The sequence below is a fragment of the Copadichromis virginalis genome, linkage group LG2, assembly GCF_057382275.1.
Source record: "Copadichromis virginalis isolate Kocher_CV1m ecotype Utaka linkage group LG2, C_Virginalis_male_GT1.1, whole genome shotgun sequence".
In the NCBI taxonomy this organism is placed as follows: Eukaryota; Metazoa; Chordata; class Actinopteri; order Cichliformes; family Cichlidae; genus Copadichromis; species Copadichromis virginalis.
The window spans coordinates 21,228,021-21,245,429 of record NC_140619.1 but is presented as its reverse complement, the minus strand read 5'-3'; the positions used below and the strand labels follow the sequence as shown (position 1 = coordinate 21,245,429).

Below are 17,409 nucleotides of genomic sequence, written 5' to 3'. Positions count from 1 at the left end.
TGTAAAGTTGCCTCTTTTATAATGACTGACTGGGATTTGGAGCCAGGTTTTTAAGCTTCCAGTGCCAGAAGTTGTTGCTTGGTCCTTACCAGTGTTTGTGGTGTGGTGTGGCATATTGCTGGGGCATAGCCCCTTAGCCCTAAACCTAACCATGAAAAAGGATTGCCTAACCTTAACCCTAACCATAACCCAATTGTAACCCTGACACTAAAACCACATTTTTAGTCTCTATAATGCCTTCAAACTCGTGGGGACCAGAAATTTGGTCATTTAGCCATCTAATTCAGCTGTGATGGATCAAGGACACATCTAAAACCTGCAGGACACTGACCTTTGAGGCCTGGAGTTCCCCATCCCTGCCATAAGGGCTGTTGGTCCCCACAAGTATAGTAAACTTCCAATTTTTTAGTCCTCACAAGGATATGAATACACACACACAGAGATTTTTTATTTTTTACTGCAGAAAAAAAGGAGGACACACGTGGACAAGACAAGAAGAATACAGACGGGCACGAAGAGGTGAAGGAAATGATGAAGAGGAAATTTCAGTGGGAGCATCTTTGAAAGACATTAAACTTTTAAAGCTTCACAGTGCGACCACATGTTTACTGACTTTTACTGATGCTGGATACAGTGGATAGACAGTAACATGGTTGCTTTGTTTCCTACCTCTGTTAGCGTCCTTTCATTGCCACGTGTATACAGTCTGCCCTTTTTTTCTTTAAAAAAAAAGCATTTTATGATGCAGAGAAGCTCCAGCAAGTTCCGCTTCATCATTTTTAAATGAGCAGGTGTTCAAGAATGAAACTGGTGCCACTGTTAGTGCTTTGGTGCTGTTCTGAATTCGTCCTCATCTAATTTGTCAGTAAGCTTGCAGAGACATGCTGTCTTGGATGAATAATAGATGCTGTCAAAATCACCTGAATAGCAAAATAATCCTCTAAAAATAGCTCAAAGGTAAACATGAACTACATTTAAACCTGACACTGCCAAGTGATAGCATGCAACAGATTTTAACCAGAAAAGTATTCTAACAGTGTCAGATCAGATTTATTGAACTGTTTGTCCAAGTTGTGGCTATTGGGGAGCAAAGAAAAATAATAATTGCATATGACATACATCAAAAAGAGGGTTAAAACTGATTAAAATTGGTTTGCAAATGGTTAGGATAAGCTTTGTTTTCTTTTCTTTTTCTCAGGTTTGTGTAACATTGGGTATACATAGGATTTATACAGGTAAACAGAAAGGAAAATAAATCCTTAGCAGGTCTTAGCAGGCAGTAAAGATGTGATGTGAACTATATGCTCAAAGCACTTCATAACGATGGAGGTGAATGCTACTGGGGGATAGTCATTGAGGCAGCTCAGATTCTTTGGGACAGGTATGATGGTGGTCCTCTTAAAGCATGAGGGCACTACAAGTTGAAGATTTCTGAGAAGACATCGTGAAGGCATGCTTTGAGAGCACGACCTGGGATGTTATCCGGTCCCGGAGCTTTCTGTGTGTGGTAGTTACACACGTCTGCTTGAGGGATCTAAAACAGACCGGATTATTCTACAATGTTTCTCACTGCAGAATAATGCACTTCAAATTCTTTTAAATGCCCTTTTAGCCAACTGCTAAAACTTTTTACACTCACACCAATCAAGTGTGTTACTCTCTCAATCACAGTTGAAACATTAAAAGTGCATTGGCTTTTCACACACTGCTTCTGTATTTTCTATTTAAAAATAAATAAATAAATAACACAGTGTATATCATATGCCGTGTTATGCTGTTCAGTCTGAGATTTTATTTTCCTAATTTTAAGACCCGACCAGGGGATTTGTATTTGCACTGATTTGTAAAAAATATAAGTTTTAATTATGTGTGGATGAGTTTATTAAAGTAAACTGTATATTATATGTACTGTATAACTTAAGCACATTGCTCAAGGTATCTTTCCACTCTTTTTTAATTGCACTTCTTTACCTTCATGTAATGAAAAATACAGAAAGCTAGTGTAACTTTCTCTCCATCTGTCGCGGCTGTTTTGTTGTTTTTCTTTCCGGCTCCGTGGCCCCACCCATCCCCTCCCCGTCGCTGCTGTCTCCGTGTGATGACGCAGACGCCTCGGTGTTTACTATGGCGGCTATCTGCTAATTGAAAGAAAAATGCGGGTTTTGTAGCTGCAAAGACGACAACAGTTTTTCGTAGAAAGTCGGGAGACATTGCTTTCAGAATGACCAATAGAACATCTTACTTTTACGACCCAGACGTGGGCAATTTCCACTACGGTAAGTTTAATTATTATAGTGAACCGCCCTACTCAGGGAGCTGATGCTAAGGAAAGCTAGCTACATGCTAATGTGTACGAGACTGTGCTTTATTCTTATTTTCTCAGTTCTTTTCTTTCTTTTTAACATTTAGTTTTGCGTCACTGCTACGCTTTAATATTTAATTTGATTTGTTTATATATTACAGTTGGGCTTTGCTTGCGCCTTTAACCTTAAGATGTAACGTTATTGACGCGTATTGTAGCCCTGTGTTCAGTATTTGCCTGTAAAGCTTTTATTAGGATGTCTCGGTGCTTCCTACGGTGTCCTGAATGGATAACGTGGCGGTTGTGTAACAGTAACGATAAATAAAGTAATATGTCTGTCTACGCTAATGCTGCTTTTACGAAATGATACACTGTACAAATTCAAACTTTAGTGCTGCAATACGCATGCTCACAGGATATACTTACCGTGCTTATTTTTTTTATTTTATTTTGCGAATTACCTCAAGTATTTTCGCTTTTGTAACAGCGCATGGATGGCTGTTTCAGTGTTCCAAATCTCTTTCGTCATAAATTGTACCAATTTCAACCGTGTTTCTCTTTTAGGTGATTAGCCATAATGTGTACACTTAATTCTTTTTTTTTTTTGACCTGATTAATGTCTGTGAGATGCAGATATAAGCCCTGTAATGCATGAACTGTGTGTTTCTGTTAGGTGCTGGCCACCCGATGAAGCCTCACCGGTTGTCTCTCACTCACAGTCTGGTGTTGCACTATGGACTTTACAAGAAAATGATGGTGAGCGAGCAGTAGTGACAGATACTGTCACGTGTTCACACCTGTTGATGCTTTTCACACTGAAAAAACATTTGATAAATCTTGTGTTTGTTTGTTTTTTATTAGAAACAACAAGTTCATGCTGCACTCTATCAAATGTTCTTATTCCCACCAGGTGTTTAAGCCCTACAAAGCGTCTCAGCATGACATGTGTCGCTTCCACTCTGAAGACTACATTGACTTCCTACAGAAGGTCAGCCCCAATAACATGCAGGGCTTCACAAAAAGTCTCAACGCGTTTAATGTGGGAGATGACTGGTGAGTGTCTCTTTCTCGTTAAATACGTTTTTATCGAGAAAAAGAATCTGAAGGATTTAATGAAGTTTTCACAAGACCTGTGAAAAACTAAGTACACCTTTACTGCTTCCATAGGAACTAAGGACTGTAGTTTTCAAGCAGCTAACTTCCTTTTCTTACATCTCATCTGTCAGGATTGTAAATGTTTCAGCATAAAAGCCTCTCTGATCATCATGGCTGACAAACCCATAACTTAAATATTTCATGTCTGTGTGTTTTAGTCCGGTGTTTCCAGGACTGTTTGAGTTCTGCTCAAGATACACGGGAGCATCCTTACAGGGGGCTACTCAGCTCAACCACAAGGTACCACGCACACATAAACCCAGCTGATGGTTTTGGTGCTACAGAGAAAAAACAAAACAAAACAAGACTGAGGTAGCCTAGGGTGGCATCTGTTGGTTTCATTTTGAATTACAACTTAAAGTGTCGTCAGAGACACTCATTTATGTGATATCCTTGAGGAGTAGGTTGAGTCATTGATTGTTCTATGTGGCCAAGGCTCTCTAGCTGAAGTAAGAAAGAAGAAGAAAGGCCTCTCTTCATGTTTGCTGGAGGGAACGTATCTCTCTCTCTCCCAGCAGCAGTAGACCTGCTGTTCAGTCTTTGGTCGTGACCAAATTCATGGGCTGTATCCTCACGTAGACCGTGAAGGCCGGGTCCTCAGAAGGATGCAGCCCATGAATTTGGACACCCCCTTTCTGTTTGTAAAGGGCAGCTAATCAGAAAAAAGTGAACTTAAAGGGAGGATAGGAGAAGCATTGAGGAGTTTTGTGAGAAAATTTTAGTTTGTGTTTAAAAACTAAAATCGTTACTCATCAAAGACATTTCTGATTTCTTGTTTTGCTTTCCATCCTTTAAAACTGTCATGGTCTTCAGCTTCGTGGTCAGTTAAAGGTGTGAGCTCTAACTGATGCTGACTCTGCTTTATTTTCCAGATTTGTGACATTGCTATAAACTGGGCCGGAGGTTTGCATCATGCCAAAAAGTTTGAGGTTAGAACAAAGCCACATGTATTGATGTGTGTCTTCTCTGTTCAGCTCATTTGAGTTAAATGTCTTTTTTGGTTCTTGTGTTGGTGTAGGCCTCTGGGTTTTGCTATGTCAATGACATCGTCATCAGTATACTGGAGCTCCTCAAGTAAGACGGCGCTCCGGAGTAACTCTCCTCGAATCTTTACCGTGTCTGTTTGTGACATAAATCTCCTGCTCTGTGCTTGTTCAAGGTACCACCCCAGGGTTCTTTACATTGACATAGACATTCACCATGGCGATGGCGTCCAGGAAGCCTTTTACCTCACAGACCGAGTTATGACCGTGTCCTTTCACAAATATGGAAACTACTTTTTCCCAGGGACAGGTAAATGCAGCTTTAATTATCTAACAAATGTTTGCTGTCCACATAGTGGTGTTTATATCATTTATTATTTTACTTGCGTGCATATTCAGCCCCAAAAGTCCAATTTAAAGACATAGAAATACTGAAGTAGTCCTCTGTCAGCTGTATAAGCAGATAAATGATAAGTGTATTCCAGGCGGGTTTCTATCCGTAGACTCGGGATGTATCTGACCCTGTTGTTATGAGCCGTTTGGTCCCTATTAAGTTTGTCTTGGACTCTGTCCGGGCTGCCCTTTGTCACTGAGTCAGCTGTTTAGCAGTGTTATTTATTTTATTTTTAAATAAGACTCTAAAGTAGTGTTTGTTTTTCTGACTGTGGAAACATTGAATGGAATTGAAAGTCCAGCAACAACAGAAGTTCGTCATCTGTTCTTCGCTCTGCTTCCTGTAGGTGACATGTACGAGGTCGGGGCAGAGAGCGGCCGGTACTACTGCCTCAATGTTCCTCTCAGAGACGGCATCGATGACCAGAGTGAGAGCAACAACACATGAGGTCACACTTTCTTATTGTTCTGCGACTATCACATGAGATTCGACCAACGTGTTTGCATGTTTTGTTTTCAGGCTACAGGCAGCTGTTCCAGCCTGTTATTAGACAGGTGGTGGATTATTACCAGCCGACCTGCATCGTCCTGCAGGTCAGTCAGTAGCTCCTATCATTTGCTTCTGTATGATTTAATCTGCGTGTGTGCGATTGCCTCACCTGGTGTGTGTCTGTCTGCAGTGTGGAGCGGACTCGCTGGGCTGTGACAGGCTGGGCTGCTTCAACCTCAGTATCCGAGGACACGGGTGAGACATAAAGTTTTTTCCAGCTGAACTCAAATATTTTTAAACAGCCAGCACATGAGTACTGATAGTTGCAACATAATCTGTGTGTGTGTGGTTTTCAGTGAGTGTGTGGAGTTTGTGAAGAGCTTTAAGATCCCTCTGCTGGTTCTGGGAGGAGGAGGATACACAGTGAGGAACGTGGCTCGCTGTTGGTCAGTCTGATGTGCACTTTCCATGAATACAGCTTTAAGATGATGATGATGATGATAATAATCTGTGCTGTGTTGTAGGACCTATGAGACGTCTCTGTTGTTGGATGAATCCATCAGTGATGAGCTGCCTTACAGCGGTGAGCTATGTTTCATGTTTCAGTGAGATTTTAATATCTTTGTTGGATTGTTTTTGTGCGTTCTTGTTGTCCAGGATGTCACAATGAGCCTGAAAAATGATTTATGCATAAACAACAAATTAAAAGCCAGTTAGTAGTTACTCTTAGAGTCGCTACACGTGACATTACAGAGGACTGCGGGTGAAACAAGAAGGAAAGTGAACAGAAATACTTGGAACATCCTGTTTGTCTGATTTGGTTTGTCTGCAGAGTATTTTGAGTACTTTGCTCCAGACTTCACGTTGCACCCTGATGTCAGCACCAGGATAGAAAACCAGAACTCCCGACAGGTAAAAGCATCATTCCTCTTTTCATTGGTGTAAAGTGCACAGTAGAGATCCTGACATGCAGTCGGCCGACCCTCTCGCTGTGTTCACGTGTTTGCAGTATTTGGAGCAAATCCGTCAGACGGTGTTTGAGAACTTGAAAATGCTGAACCACGCGCCCAGCGTTCAGATCCACGACGTCCCGTCCGACATGCTGAGCTACGAGCGCAACGACGAGCCCGACCCCGATGAGAGGGGAGCTGAGGAGAACTACACCAGGTCAGCACGAGTCAGCAACACGCGTGTATTTATAAAAGATTGGTGTGCACAATCCTCACTGTTCATGACGTGACTCCCACAGGCCGGAGGCAGCAAACGAGTTCTACGATGGTGACCACGACAACGACAAAGAGAGCGACGTAGAAATTTGACGGTATTTTCAAATCCCCTGTGGTGCAACAAAGAAAACATTTCTTGAAGGACTCGAAAGACTGAGAACAGACTCCTGTGCGTTCTGGTCTTTGTATACACACAGAAACGTGACATATATCAGACGTGCTGCTCTTTTTCTCGTTTGTGCTCCAGATGTTTTGTTTCATTTTTTTTCTGCTCATGATCTTCATGTTATCTTAATGAAATGTTTGGCTTCTGAAAGACTTCTGCTGCACACAGCCTACGATTTAGATTCACCAGTCAGTCCACAGGAGTTGTGAGCAGCTGGTTGGAGGGCAGAGCGCATTAGGCGAAAAAACTGCAACACCAAGTTAGCACCAGGTGGGAAGGAAAAGGCATAACAAGAAACAAACGTGGGAGTGCCTGCTCGGTGGCATTAGTCACACACAGGCCTGCTCAGATGGTTGCTGAAGTTTTCAAAGACACAATCTCAAATATACTCATTATTCATGTGCCTTACAGCTCTGAGAAGTCCAGCACTAGCACAGAGCAGGGCACTATTTCAACTCTCACTGATCTGGCAGCTTCTGTATGCAAGGCCACCGAGCAGAAGCTGATCCAAGAACTGCCCGTGCTCCAGTTTCTTCTGGTACCCGTTGCTGTTCTGCACAAAACTGAGGATAACTGCTGATGAAGCCTGTAAATTATCTGATCATGCTTTTGCAGATGAACAGTTGTCTGTGGTCTTGGCAGCCACAGTAGAAACACTTTGCCCTCTTTTAGTCATAAACAGCTTTGTCAATTTTGATATCGTCTTCAACTTGTTTTTAATAAACTGACTCACCCGTGTGTGTGTGTCACATTATCTGTACGTTTTCTCTGCTGCCACCTGAGGGCGACATCGTGACATTGAACTGAAGCTGATCAAAAAAAGAAAAATGCAGGAGGTCAAGGTCGTGTAGACTTTATTCCTCATTCATCCAGTGATATTTAGAAGTTCTTGTCACAACAAACAGTACAGGAGAGTACACACTGCAGTTTAAAATCTCTGAATTATGACTTAGTCCTGTGCTTTATAAAAGTTTAACCCCATTTGAGCCGCATGTCTTAGTGACCAACTGAAGATCAACTAGCTAAACCAGTGGATTAGACCAGTACAGGACACTGGTTAGTCCAACTACTTATTGTAACACCTGGGACTACATTAAGGCAGAAAATGTAGTTTATCCAGACCTCAGCAAACAACCGTCACTGCGAGGCCGTGGCCACACAGGGGTCAACACCAGATTTTCATGGCCACAGAACACACGTTTCCATCTTGGTTTTTGTGACGTGAGCTCCAGGCTGGTAATAGCAAGCAGTTTCAATGTAAGCACGCAAATTAAGCATATCTGATGAATCCATTTGGATAAAGTCACCAAAAGACAGACTGAGGCTGACATGCTGATACCTGCCTGTACGCTTAACAGGAAAAAACATTTTCTGTCTGGAGTTCAAACGTATCTGCACTGCAGATGTGACCAAGTGTAAACGTTTAAAGTTCAGAGCACGTTTTGGGTTCAGGTATCAGGATGGCAGCCTGTGTTTAGCAGCAAAAGGCTGCACACATGAAAAGTCTCAACACTGATAAAAAGCTTCAGTCACATAAACTGTATCAGAACATTTCAACCCGATTAAATTCATACAACAGCAGAGAATCTGATCATTTAAAAAGCGTTACAGACACACCACAGGCAGCATTAATGCAAGGACACACAAAATGATCCTTAGCAGTAATTCACAAGTACAGAACTCTTTCTCCTCACTGGCAACCTGTCCACGGCGTCCCCACCTCTCACCCTGTGACAGCACAGAAAAGATGGACGTAACTTTAAGCAGGTCTAAAAAGTGGAGCCGATGCTTTGCTTTGAAGCTGCATTGTTGTTAAATGGACAACAGGGGGCAACGTTGGTTGCAAAAAGACTTGATTGTATAGAAGCTATGGGGGAAAATAGCCCTAGGCTTTCTTCTTGTGTGACCTCTGTAAACACTTTCCTGATGACTCCGTGACTAGTTTCGGGTTACACTGAATAATGGAATTACGGTTATTATTAGAGCCAGAAAGGAGGAATGTCCAGGATATTCTCATTGGCTAACGACGCGTCAATCACAAGCATGCGGTGTTCTCAGTTTCACAGTCCGAGTCGCCCCTCCCCTATCACATCCTGTTTCAAAACACCAAAGACGGAAACGGCTCGAGGCTTCAGAGGGGACTTCACTAATCAGTGACGTCACAGTGGCTACGTCCATCTTTTTTTTTTTTTTTACTGTCTGTTCCCGTGACAGGTGGGATAGGTTCCAGCCCCCCCCCCCCGCAACCCCAAGTTGGATAAGTGGTTAAGAACATGGATGGATGGACAGAGGAGTGATAAGCAGACAGCTGTCAGGATTAAAGTGGAGTGAGTGTGATGTGTAGAGACAGTGTGGGATTGTGGGAAGACTTGGTTCTGTTTTCTACTCTCTACCATAGAAGAGTTTATCTGAAGGGTGCACTGCAACACATGCACTGCTGTGCAGAGGATGTTTGTCCTCCCCTGTGCAGCAGCATCCAGTTTGTCTGACTTGGCCTGCTCCAATCACAGATTTTACAATAAGACATGGGAAAAAAATTAAAATGTGCAAATGTTAAAGAACCTTTTAAATATTCAGTACATGTAGTAACATATGGCCGGTGTCCTGTCATCATTGCTTGAAATGTGCGTTTTGAAAATGGTTTCTGGACTGGAGGAGATTATGTTGCAGTAATGTGGCTGCCCACTGGGACCAAACCTGACAGCAGCGCAGCCTGTGCCACAACATACCCAGCTCTATTAATACATCCATGACCGAGGAGCCGCATTCTGCTGAGAGCAGCCAGGACGGGCACATGAAGAGACGGAGAGGAAAAAGCAGAGCAGACAGATGGGCAGAAACAGTGTGACAAACAGCAGCACATGGACGAGAACAAGTCCTAAACTCTCCCACAGTAAAAAGTCTCCAATGCTGCATCATAATCATTTTACCCAAGTGTTGTAAAGATGGCAGATGTGCTTTGCTGTTGCATGAAGCTTAGTGAATGTGTTACTACTGTGAGTTGTGCGCGCTGCGATGATTATTAGTCTGCACTCATGTTTCGGCCCTGACGCGACAGTCAGAGGCTCCTCTCTTTACAGTTCTGACATGGTGGTTAGTGGAGGGTGGGAGCATGTGGGTCTACAGCTCTTCGCTCTCGTACAACGGCGCCGTGTGCTGGGCGGGGCTCTCCACCGTCAGAGCAGGGACGTGGCTCAGAGAGGACAGCAGCTTCAGAGTCTTGGAGCCAGCAGGAGCAGTCTTCATGGCCGGAGTTGTGCGGGCTGGTAGGGGCGGAGAGACGATGGGTTAATATATTGTTTTGGGTTTTCAGATTGATTTATAATCAAAGTTTAAATAAATAAAGTTTTTAAAGAAAGCAGAGCAACACCTTTCCTGTCCCTGAGAGCAGCATCAAATCTTACTAACACTCAGGGGAGAAAAATTCCTCTCATGCCAGGTGTCTGAAAATAACTCTTCTACCCTGCATGCCACAGTACAGCATAGCTCAGAGGCAGATATGTGACCAGCACATATATGCAGGAACAGTGGATGCACAGTGTTCACCTCCACAAGCCTGAATGAGACAAACCCACAACACCAACTCATCATATCCACATACAATAATGTCACCATTAAAATTTGATAATTTAAAAAAAAAAAAAACAAAACAAACATCTTTAGTAAACATAGAAATTCACCACTTAATGTAATTTACCTTTTTATATTTTCAAAGCAAACGTTCTACTCTTTAATGACGAGGCTGCAGACTCTTGTCTGGTACAGAATTAGTTCAGCTAAACTTCACTGATATATGTTGTTATTAACCTTCTAGGACCTGCCGTCCACATATGTGGACGTCACATTTTGGGTTGTCTAGACCAAAATTTTGCTCTACGAGGGCCTGATATCCACTTACGAGGACGTTTTACTGCCACTGTTCCATTGAAATTTAAAGCAAATGTCATATGTGGATCTAATTTTTCTCAGAAAAAAAAAAATCAGGTAAAAACAAAAAGTAATTCTTTGTTTTTACATTAATCAGGTCCCAATCATCTCTGCTTTTCGCAAATGATGTGGTTCTGTTGGCTTCATCAGGTGAAGGCCTCCAGCTCGCACTAGAACAGTTCACAGCCGAGTGTGAAGCAGCGGGAATGAGGATCAGCACCTCCAAATCTGAGGCCATGGTTCTCAGCCGCAAAAGGGTGGAGTGCCCACTCCGGGTCGGGGATGAGTTCCTGCCCCAAGTGGAGGAGTTCAAGTATCTCGGGGTCTTGTTCGCGAGTGATGGGTGAAGGGAGCCGGAGATCGACAGACAGATTGGTGCAGCGGCCGCAGCGATGCGGATGCTGCATCGGTCCTTCCTCTGAAGGGTGGCTGGCCTCTCCCTTAGAGATAGGGTGAGAAATTCAGCCATCCAGGAGGGGCTTAGAGTAGAGCTGCTGCTCCTCCACATTGAAAAGAGCCAGTTGAGGTGGTTCGGGTATCTGACAAGGATGCCTCCTGGGTGAGGTTTTCCAGGCATGTCCCACCAGGAGGAGGCCCCGGGGCGGACCCAGGACACGCCGGAGACATATCTCTCAGCTGGCCTGGGAACACCTTTGTGTTCCCCCGGATAATCTAGAGGAGGTGGCTGGGGAGAGGGAGGTCTGGGCTTCTCTGCTTAGGCTGCTGCCCCCGCGACCCGGCCCCGGCTAAAGCGGAAGAAGATGGATGCTTGGATGGAGGTCCCAATCAGCCCAAATAGCAAAGAGAAATTAAAAATGCATGCCACGAAAGAGTTCGGGTCTTAGGAGGTTAAGCTAAAGTGCATTTAGCATTCCTTTCAGTTCACCATCAGCCTTCCCTGCTGCTGAGCCCTAACTGAATACTGTTTTAGTAAAGTTCTTGTAATAATGCATTGTATGAAGACACAACTATGGTATCTATTACTATTCCCTCCTTTTTAAAAACATTTTCAACACTGAAAGGCTATGATGTAAAAAACAAAAAAACAAAAAAAACCAAACAGGAACAATTTAAAAATGATTAAGCATAAAGGCCTAAAGTTAAGATCAGATAACCTCTACTCTTCTGGTCTAAGTCTGAAATGTTATCAACTGACTAAGGTGTCAGATTAAAAACGTTTGGACTAAACTCTGCACCATCAAATGTTTTTCATTTTAATTAAGATGAATAAACATGGAAAGAGTTAGGAGACGTATCCAGACGCTGTGCTTTTCAACTGCATTTTCACACACTGAACTCTGTCATCACTGAGTAACATCCTAACCCAGTGCAATCCACACTATTCAGTCACATAACCGACTTAACACCTCGGTGGGCAAAACATTACTCTATTGTGACAATCCGATAGAACGTTAGAGCACTTTTGCGAATATGTGATGTCTTGATAAATCGAGCAGGTATTTGAAGTTTACACAGCACCATTCTCGCATGAAAATATCTTAAAAGTTTATTTTGTGACCCAGAAAGAGTAATATTTCAAACTCCGCCCCTCTGTGTTCCTCCACCACTGCCTCGTTTGAGTTTTGGACGAAATGGATTCTGGGATATTGCATTTCGTCATTTCGAGCTGATTGGAGACCAAAACAGCCAATCACATTTTTTTTGCATCCAAGTCTGTGATTGGCGGGTTTTGTGGAACAAATATAACGGTGTACAGAAAGAGTTGAGCGCGCACGGGCAGAAATGTTGAGAGCACGTGCAACACATTGCGAGCGAGCGCAAATGCAAAAACTGAGCGAGAGGGGCTGCTGTTGTGTGTGTGGATAATAGCAAACACTGAAATACAGCAATTAATTTTGTTCACTCAAATTCAGTTTTTCTTTGCTCAAAATAAATTTCTCCTCAAAATGCAACACATGCACAATGTTTTTTTTAACGTGCGCTCAGAATAGTGGCACAAAAATAACGCCATAGTCTTCACTTCTAAAAACCTCCTGATGAGTTCCCGTTTCTGAGCTCTGGTTCAGACAAAGTGCTTTAAACTCACTTTCATGTTTGCTGTGTATGGAGGACCTCTCCACGGAGCAGATGGTGTTATGTGAGAAAGCAGAAACCTAATAGCCGTGTTGTATTTGCCTCACAGTTATCGCTCGGCGATTATACCGTATTCCTCGGCAGCTCGGAGCCTCGTGCGTTCATCGAGTTTCCGCTCGATCACATAACGCGCCATTTGTTTGATGAGCTCCCAGAGACAGAGCGGGATTCATGGAGACACCGGGCACACAGCGTTTTCCATCTGGTGTTTGATTTTACAGCCTGGGCTTCTATGGTAACGAGCAGCGTGTCGTATCTCATGCAGCAGATAGCTGAGGCGGCCTCTCAGAGCTTATTTGCATATAAAAATGAACAGACTTACTTCCTACATCCAGCCTGGCGTTGCATGTGGACATGCCAGCTTCGTTGATGGCAGACAGAGTGTACCAGCCAGCATCTGACTTCATCACCCTCTCTATCAACAAGCACTGGCGGCCTGACCCGTCCTGGTACAGACTGCAGTGAAACAGTGAGAGAGACTGCAAAGTTACACATACGGGCTAAAGTGTCACAATCACAGAGTCGATGCCAGGTATCATCACCTGAACAGTGGAGTCTGAACTTAAGCTGACGCACCTCATTCTGTTGGGGTCAATGCGCAGCATGTCTTTATCCTTCTTCCAGAAAAGCTGCGGTGGAGGGGAAGCATCCACTTTGCACTCTAACCTGATCGTGTCGCCCTCTAGAGCTCTGGAGTTCACCATCTTCTGGACAAAGGTAGGAGGACGGAGCGCTTCCTGAGCTGCAGAGACGAACGAGGATACATGTGATTAGGTCCTCTCCCACGGTGAAAGGCGGTATCGTTAAATCAGTCGCCATGACGAAGAGCACAGTATGCTAATATTTACCGATTACATTGAGCCTCATGGTAAATCTGCTCTCCCCGGCTCGGTTCCTGGCCACACACTCGTACACACCAGCATGATGCACCGTCACAATCTCTATGATGAATGAGTGCATCCCTTTCTCACACACCAGCATCTTATGGTAGTCATCTGGACGAATGGCTTTACCGTCCAGATACCAGGAGACATCGGGCGTTGGGAGGCCTCCCACCTGAAATTAACACATTTTTCATGATTCATCACTAGTGAAAAACAGCTTATTGAACCTAAGCTTGTTAGGCTTCTGGTAAAGTATTCAGTCTTAAGAGAGCCACCTTGAAGTCAAGCCTACAGAAGCGCCCCTCCTCCACTGTGAGGTCTGGGGGGACCTGCAGGAAGCGAGGCGCGTAACATTTCTCCTGGATAGCCAATCCTTCGTTACCCCTCTCATCTGTGCGTGAGTGGTGCCTCCCCCTGCAGAGGACATTATTTATTTATAACCTCACTTTCAATGACTGAACTTTACAGGAAACTAGTGACCACACACAGACGCACGCAAGCAAATGCACTAACACCGACTGCTTTTCCTTTTCTGTCCACTGACATCACAAATATGCTATGAAGAACTTAAGCCTCCTTACCAGCAGACAGCTGGGGTTGGTTTGCACAACGATTAATTGCTTGGCTTTTGTTTTAAATTGAGGCTTTAACTGAGGTAAAGTGTATAATTTCACAACTTTGTTTTCATTTTTCTCTTGCTTCAGTGATCTGCTATTAGAATGGTATACATTTGCATTTCATGCAGCACAGACTCTGCAGATATAAAGTCAGTTTTAGCCAATTCAAAAAAATAAACTAAGACAAAAAAAGGATGCTGAACAGGTTGAATGGTCAGCTACTGTTTGAGCCAGGAAGTCAGGACGTACTCTAAACTGTCTAAACTGAACCCTTGATGCCCCAACATCCTTCACTGTGCCTAAATGCATCACCTCTATGGAAGCATATGATATTATTAAAGGAGCAGGTCTTTGTGGAAAACTATAAGATTTAAACAGAAGTAATAGGAATTTAGCTTGGGCAACCAGGGTTTCTTTCCAGCAGGTTAATAACAACAGTGATAATGACACGGTGATCAGGGATGTTACACACCTACAGCAGCCGCAGAGAGGTGGAAATGCAGACAGTGAGCTCAGGTAAAGTGAAAGATAACTGCCAACTATAACAAGCATTAGCTACATTGCCTTCAAACTTGGGGGGGGGGGGGGGGGGGGGCAAAAATCTTGCACCAAACCTGCTGTTGAACAAGATTAAGCCTAAATAAAGCTGCATTTTCAGCTGCTCCCAGCACCAGAGGCATGTTTACAAAGTCATTTTAAAACAAGCTCAAACACAAGCTCCTTGTACTCAAACTGCTAGCTTAGATTAAATTACTACAACCTGCCAGCCTTCTCTGTTCTAGCAGTGCTACCTGCAGCATCAGACAGATTAAAAATATCAAATCTACTTATAAATAATTGCCATTTTGTTTTTTAGCCTGCAGATGAAGTGCACAAGTGCACAGATGCTGGATAAACATTAAATGAAACCTGGATTAATCATTCTGTGCAAATGTAGAAGTTGTATTTACCATAGTCCACCCGTGTGTCTTCCTTCTGGTGAATCTGGCTGTAACAGAAAGACTGAGATAAACTGACACAATCACACTGTAGGTTTCAGCTTTGAAAACTAGCTCATACAGGTCAACAGGAATGACAGCAACTGTGTGTGTGTGTGTGCTGACACAATGGTGCTGTTGTCACGACTGAGAGGTTCATTCCCAGAAACAAGCTAGAAAAAGCTGCTGACAACCTCGTTGGCTTGAGAGGATGATGTGTGTGTGAGAGAAATTAGATGGTGCAAAGCCCTGTGAGCAACAGGCTTTTTGACAGAACAATCCCGCGCGCGCACACACACACACACAGTGACGTGGTCAAAATGACAGTGTGAAGCCGCTCGCTGTGGCTGCTGATTATACTGCTGCACTTTCTCATCTTCAAGCTTGGGAGCCCATCAGGAGGCCCCGAGAGGGAAACTGGCTCCCTGCTCTGCTATTCAAACCCAAATGACTGTATTAATGCGAGGTCTTCACTTAACGACTAAATGAAAGCTAATGGGTTTTGGAACAGGGCCAGCATGAACGTCAGCCCTGCAGCACACTCTGAAACGCTCTCTTGAGATTGGAAATTTTTTCATAATAACGGAGAAAGTCAAAGCTGTACCTGGTCGAGTTGTGAGTCTGAAAGATTGTCTTGGTCAAACATGTAGGTAGTGTTGTCTGGACCCAACAGCCTACGAGCCATGCGCTCCTCGTAAGACAGCTTCTGTAAAAATGAAGCTTCATGTTGGTAAGTTTTAATTGATTACATCATTTTTAACCAACACACAGAATGGGTCACTGATATTTCTGGTAAACTACTGCACTGCATTCTCTTCAAACAGACATTGTGTGTGTGTGTGTGTGTGTGTGTGTGGTGGAGGAGGGGGGCACACCTGGCTGTTTCTCCTCCTGGCTTCCTTTGAGCGAAGCTTCTTTTCCAGATCCTGAATCAAAGCGTCTTTGGAACCTTGAATGTCTTCATCTGTGGAGCGGGCGGAGGACGGTCGAGGAGCTATAGCCTTCTTCAGTATGGGTTTGGGAAGGCTGTGAAGTAGAAAGGAAGGAGGGAGAGAACTGAACCCTTCTCCTTACTTCCTGTGTCCTACTTTATTTAGACGTTTCTTTTTTCTTATATATAAAAGAAAGCACAAATGTATGCACTGAAAGGATTATATGCATACTTACTACAACAAATATTACAATAATAAAGTACTGGTGGATGCTCATACTAAACATGACTAAAGCTAAAAGCTTAGGCTTCAGACTGCTGGGTTGTTTTTTCTTGAATCTCAACGTCGCGTAAGGGCGGATATTCTTCTTATGGTCGTCTTATGCACACAGCTCGGGCCGTGAGCAGCTCCAGCCTCCTGTTAGTAAAATCTTTTATTTGTACAGGCAGCCAATAACAGGAAAGCTGGATTATAGTTTGGGGAGAGAGAGAGCTAAATAGCTTTGAGACAATGGTTGGACTGAGTGCCTATTATAAAATAAAGATTACTTTGAGTTCAACACTTAAAAACACGGAGAAATAAGTAGAATCTCCTTTAACTCATTTCACAGGACTGTACAGAGTCCTGTCAAAGCTCCATGGCTGGTTAAAAGTTATTCTAAACTCTGAAGAACCTGACATCTGTTCAAAGTGTGTACACTCAGGCAGCCATCTATTAGGTACAGCTATCCATCCATCTTCTTCCGCTTGTCCAGGGCCGGGTTGCAGGGGCAGCAGCCTAAGCAGAGAAGCCCAGACCTCCCTCTCCCCGGCCACCTCCTCCAGCTTGTCCGGGGAAACAGCCAGGCGTTCCCAGGCCAGCTGAAAGATATTATTTCTCCAGCGTGTCCTGGGTCTGCCCCGGGGCCTCCTCCCGGTCGGACACCTCTCCCAGCAGGCATCCTTATCAGATGCCCGAACCACCTCAACTGGCACCTTTCGATGTGGAGGGGCAACGGCTCTACTCTGAGCCCCTCCTGGATGGCTGAATTTCTCACCCCATCTCTAAGGAAGCCCACAGCTTCAATGCGCGATCTCGTTCTTTTGGTCACTACCCACAGGAACGTAGATCGACCGGTACAGCCTGGGATAAATTCTTCCTTCATGAAGTTTTTGTTTAAACTTTCTGACAGAAATGTTTCAATTTTATCATCAGTTTGGAGGCTGCATGGAGTTATGCTGTGTTTTGGTTTATTTTCAATGTCAAAATATCAGAAACTGAATT

At 43.8% G+C, this 17,409-nt stretch overlaps 2 protein-coding genes across 2 annotated transcripts in view; one reads left to right on the top strand and one right to left on the bottom strand.

The window, feature by feature from the left end:
• The first annotated feature begins 2,080 nt into the window (after positions 1-2,080).
• On the top strand, positions 2,081-8,806 carry hdac3 (histone deacetylase 3). The gene is made up of 15 exons (XM_085473096.1): positions 2,081-2,276; positions 2,976-3,058; positions 3,213-3,355; positions 3,616-3,697; positions 4,330-4,386; positions 4,476-4,531; positions 4,617-4,750; positions 5,181-5,261; positions 5,354-5,427; positions 5,514-5,578; positions 5,680-5,769; positions 5,848-5,906; positions 6,156-6,235; positions 6,333-6,490; positions 6,573-8,806. The coding sequence occupies exons 1-15, from the start codon at positions 2,222-2,224 to the stop codon at positions 6,640-6,642; spliced, it is 1,287 nt and encodes a 428-aa protein (XP_085329222.1). The 5' UTR covers positions 2,081-2,221; the 3' UTR covers positions 6,643-8,806.
• A 736-nt stretch (positions 8,807-9,542) lies between these two features.
• myot (myotilin) overlaps positions 9,543-17,409 on the bottom strand; it is a 31,605-nt gene continuing 23,738 nt past the window's right edge. Inside the window, exons 11-18 of the mRNA XM_085473084.1 lie at positions 16,090-16,240; positions 15,819-15,920; positions 15,188-15,225; positions 13,896-14,034; positions 13,585-13,792; positions 13,313-13,478; positions 13,059-13,192; positions 9,543-9,978 (exon numbers count right to left, since the gene is read on the bottom strand). Of these exons, the coding sequence (XP_085329210.1) occupies positions 9,836-9,978; positions 13,059-13,192; positions 13,313-13,478; positions 13,585-13,792; positions 13,896-14,034; positions 15,188-15,225; positions 15,819-15,920; positions 16,090-16,240 (1,081 nt within the window). The 3' untranslated portion in view covers positions 9,543-9,835. The remainder of the gene's footprint in view (positions 9,979-13,058; positions 13,193-13,312; positions 13,479-13,584; positions 13,793-13,895; positions 14,035-15,187; positions 15,226-15,818; positions 15,921-16,089; positions 16,241-17,409) is intronic.

Bases quoted from the DNA above. Each gene is read 5' to 3' on its own strand.
- hdac3 (XM_085473096.1), top strand. From the start codon at position 2,222: ATGACCAATAGAACATCTTACTTTTACGACCCAGACGTGGGCAATTTC. The intron at 3,059-3,212 runs GTGAGCGAGCAG...TATTCCCACCAG, and splicing joins GACTTTACAAGAAAATGATG to GTGTTTAAGCCCTACAAAGC. The intron at 4,751-5,180 runs GTAAATGCAGCT...TGCTTCCTGTAG, and splicing joins CTACTTTTTCCCAGGGACAG to GTGACATGTACGAGGTCGGG.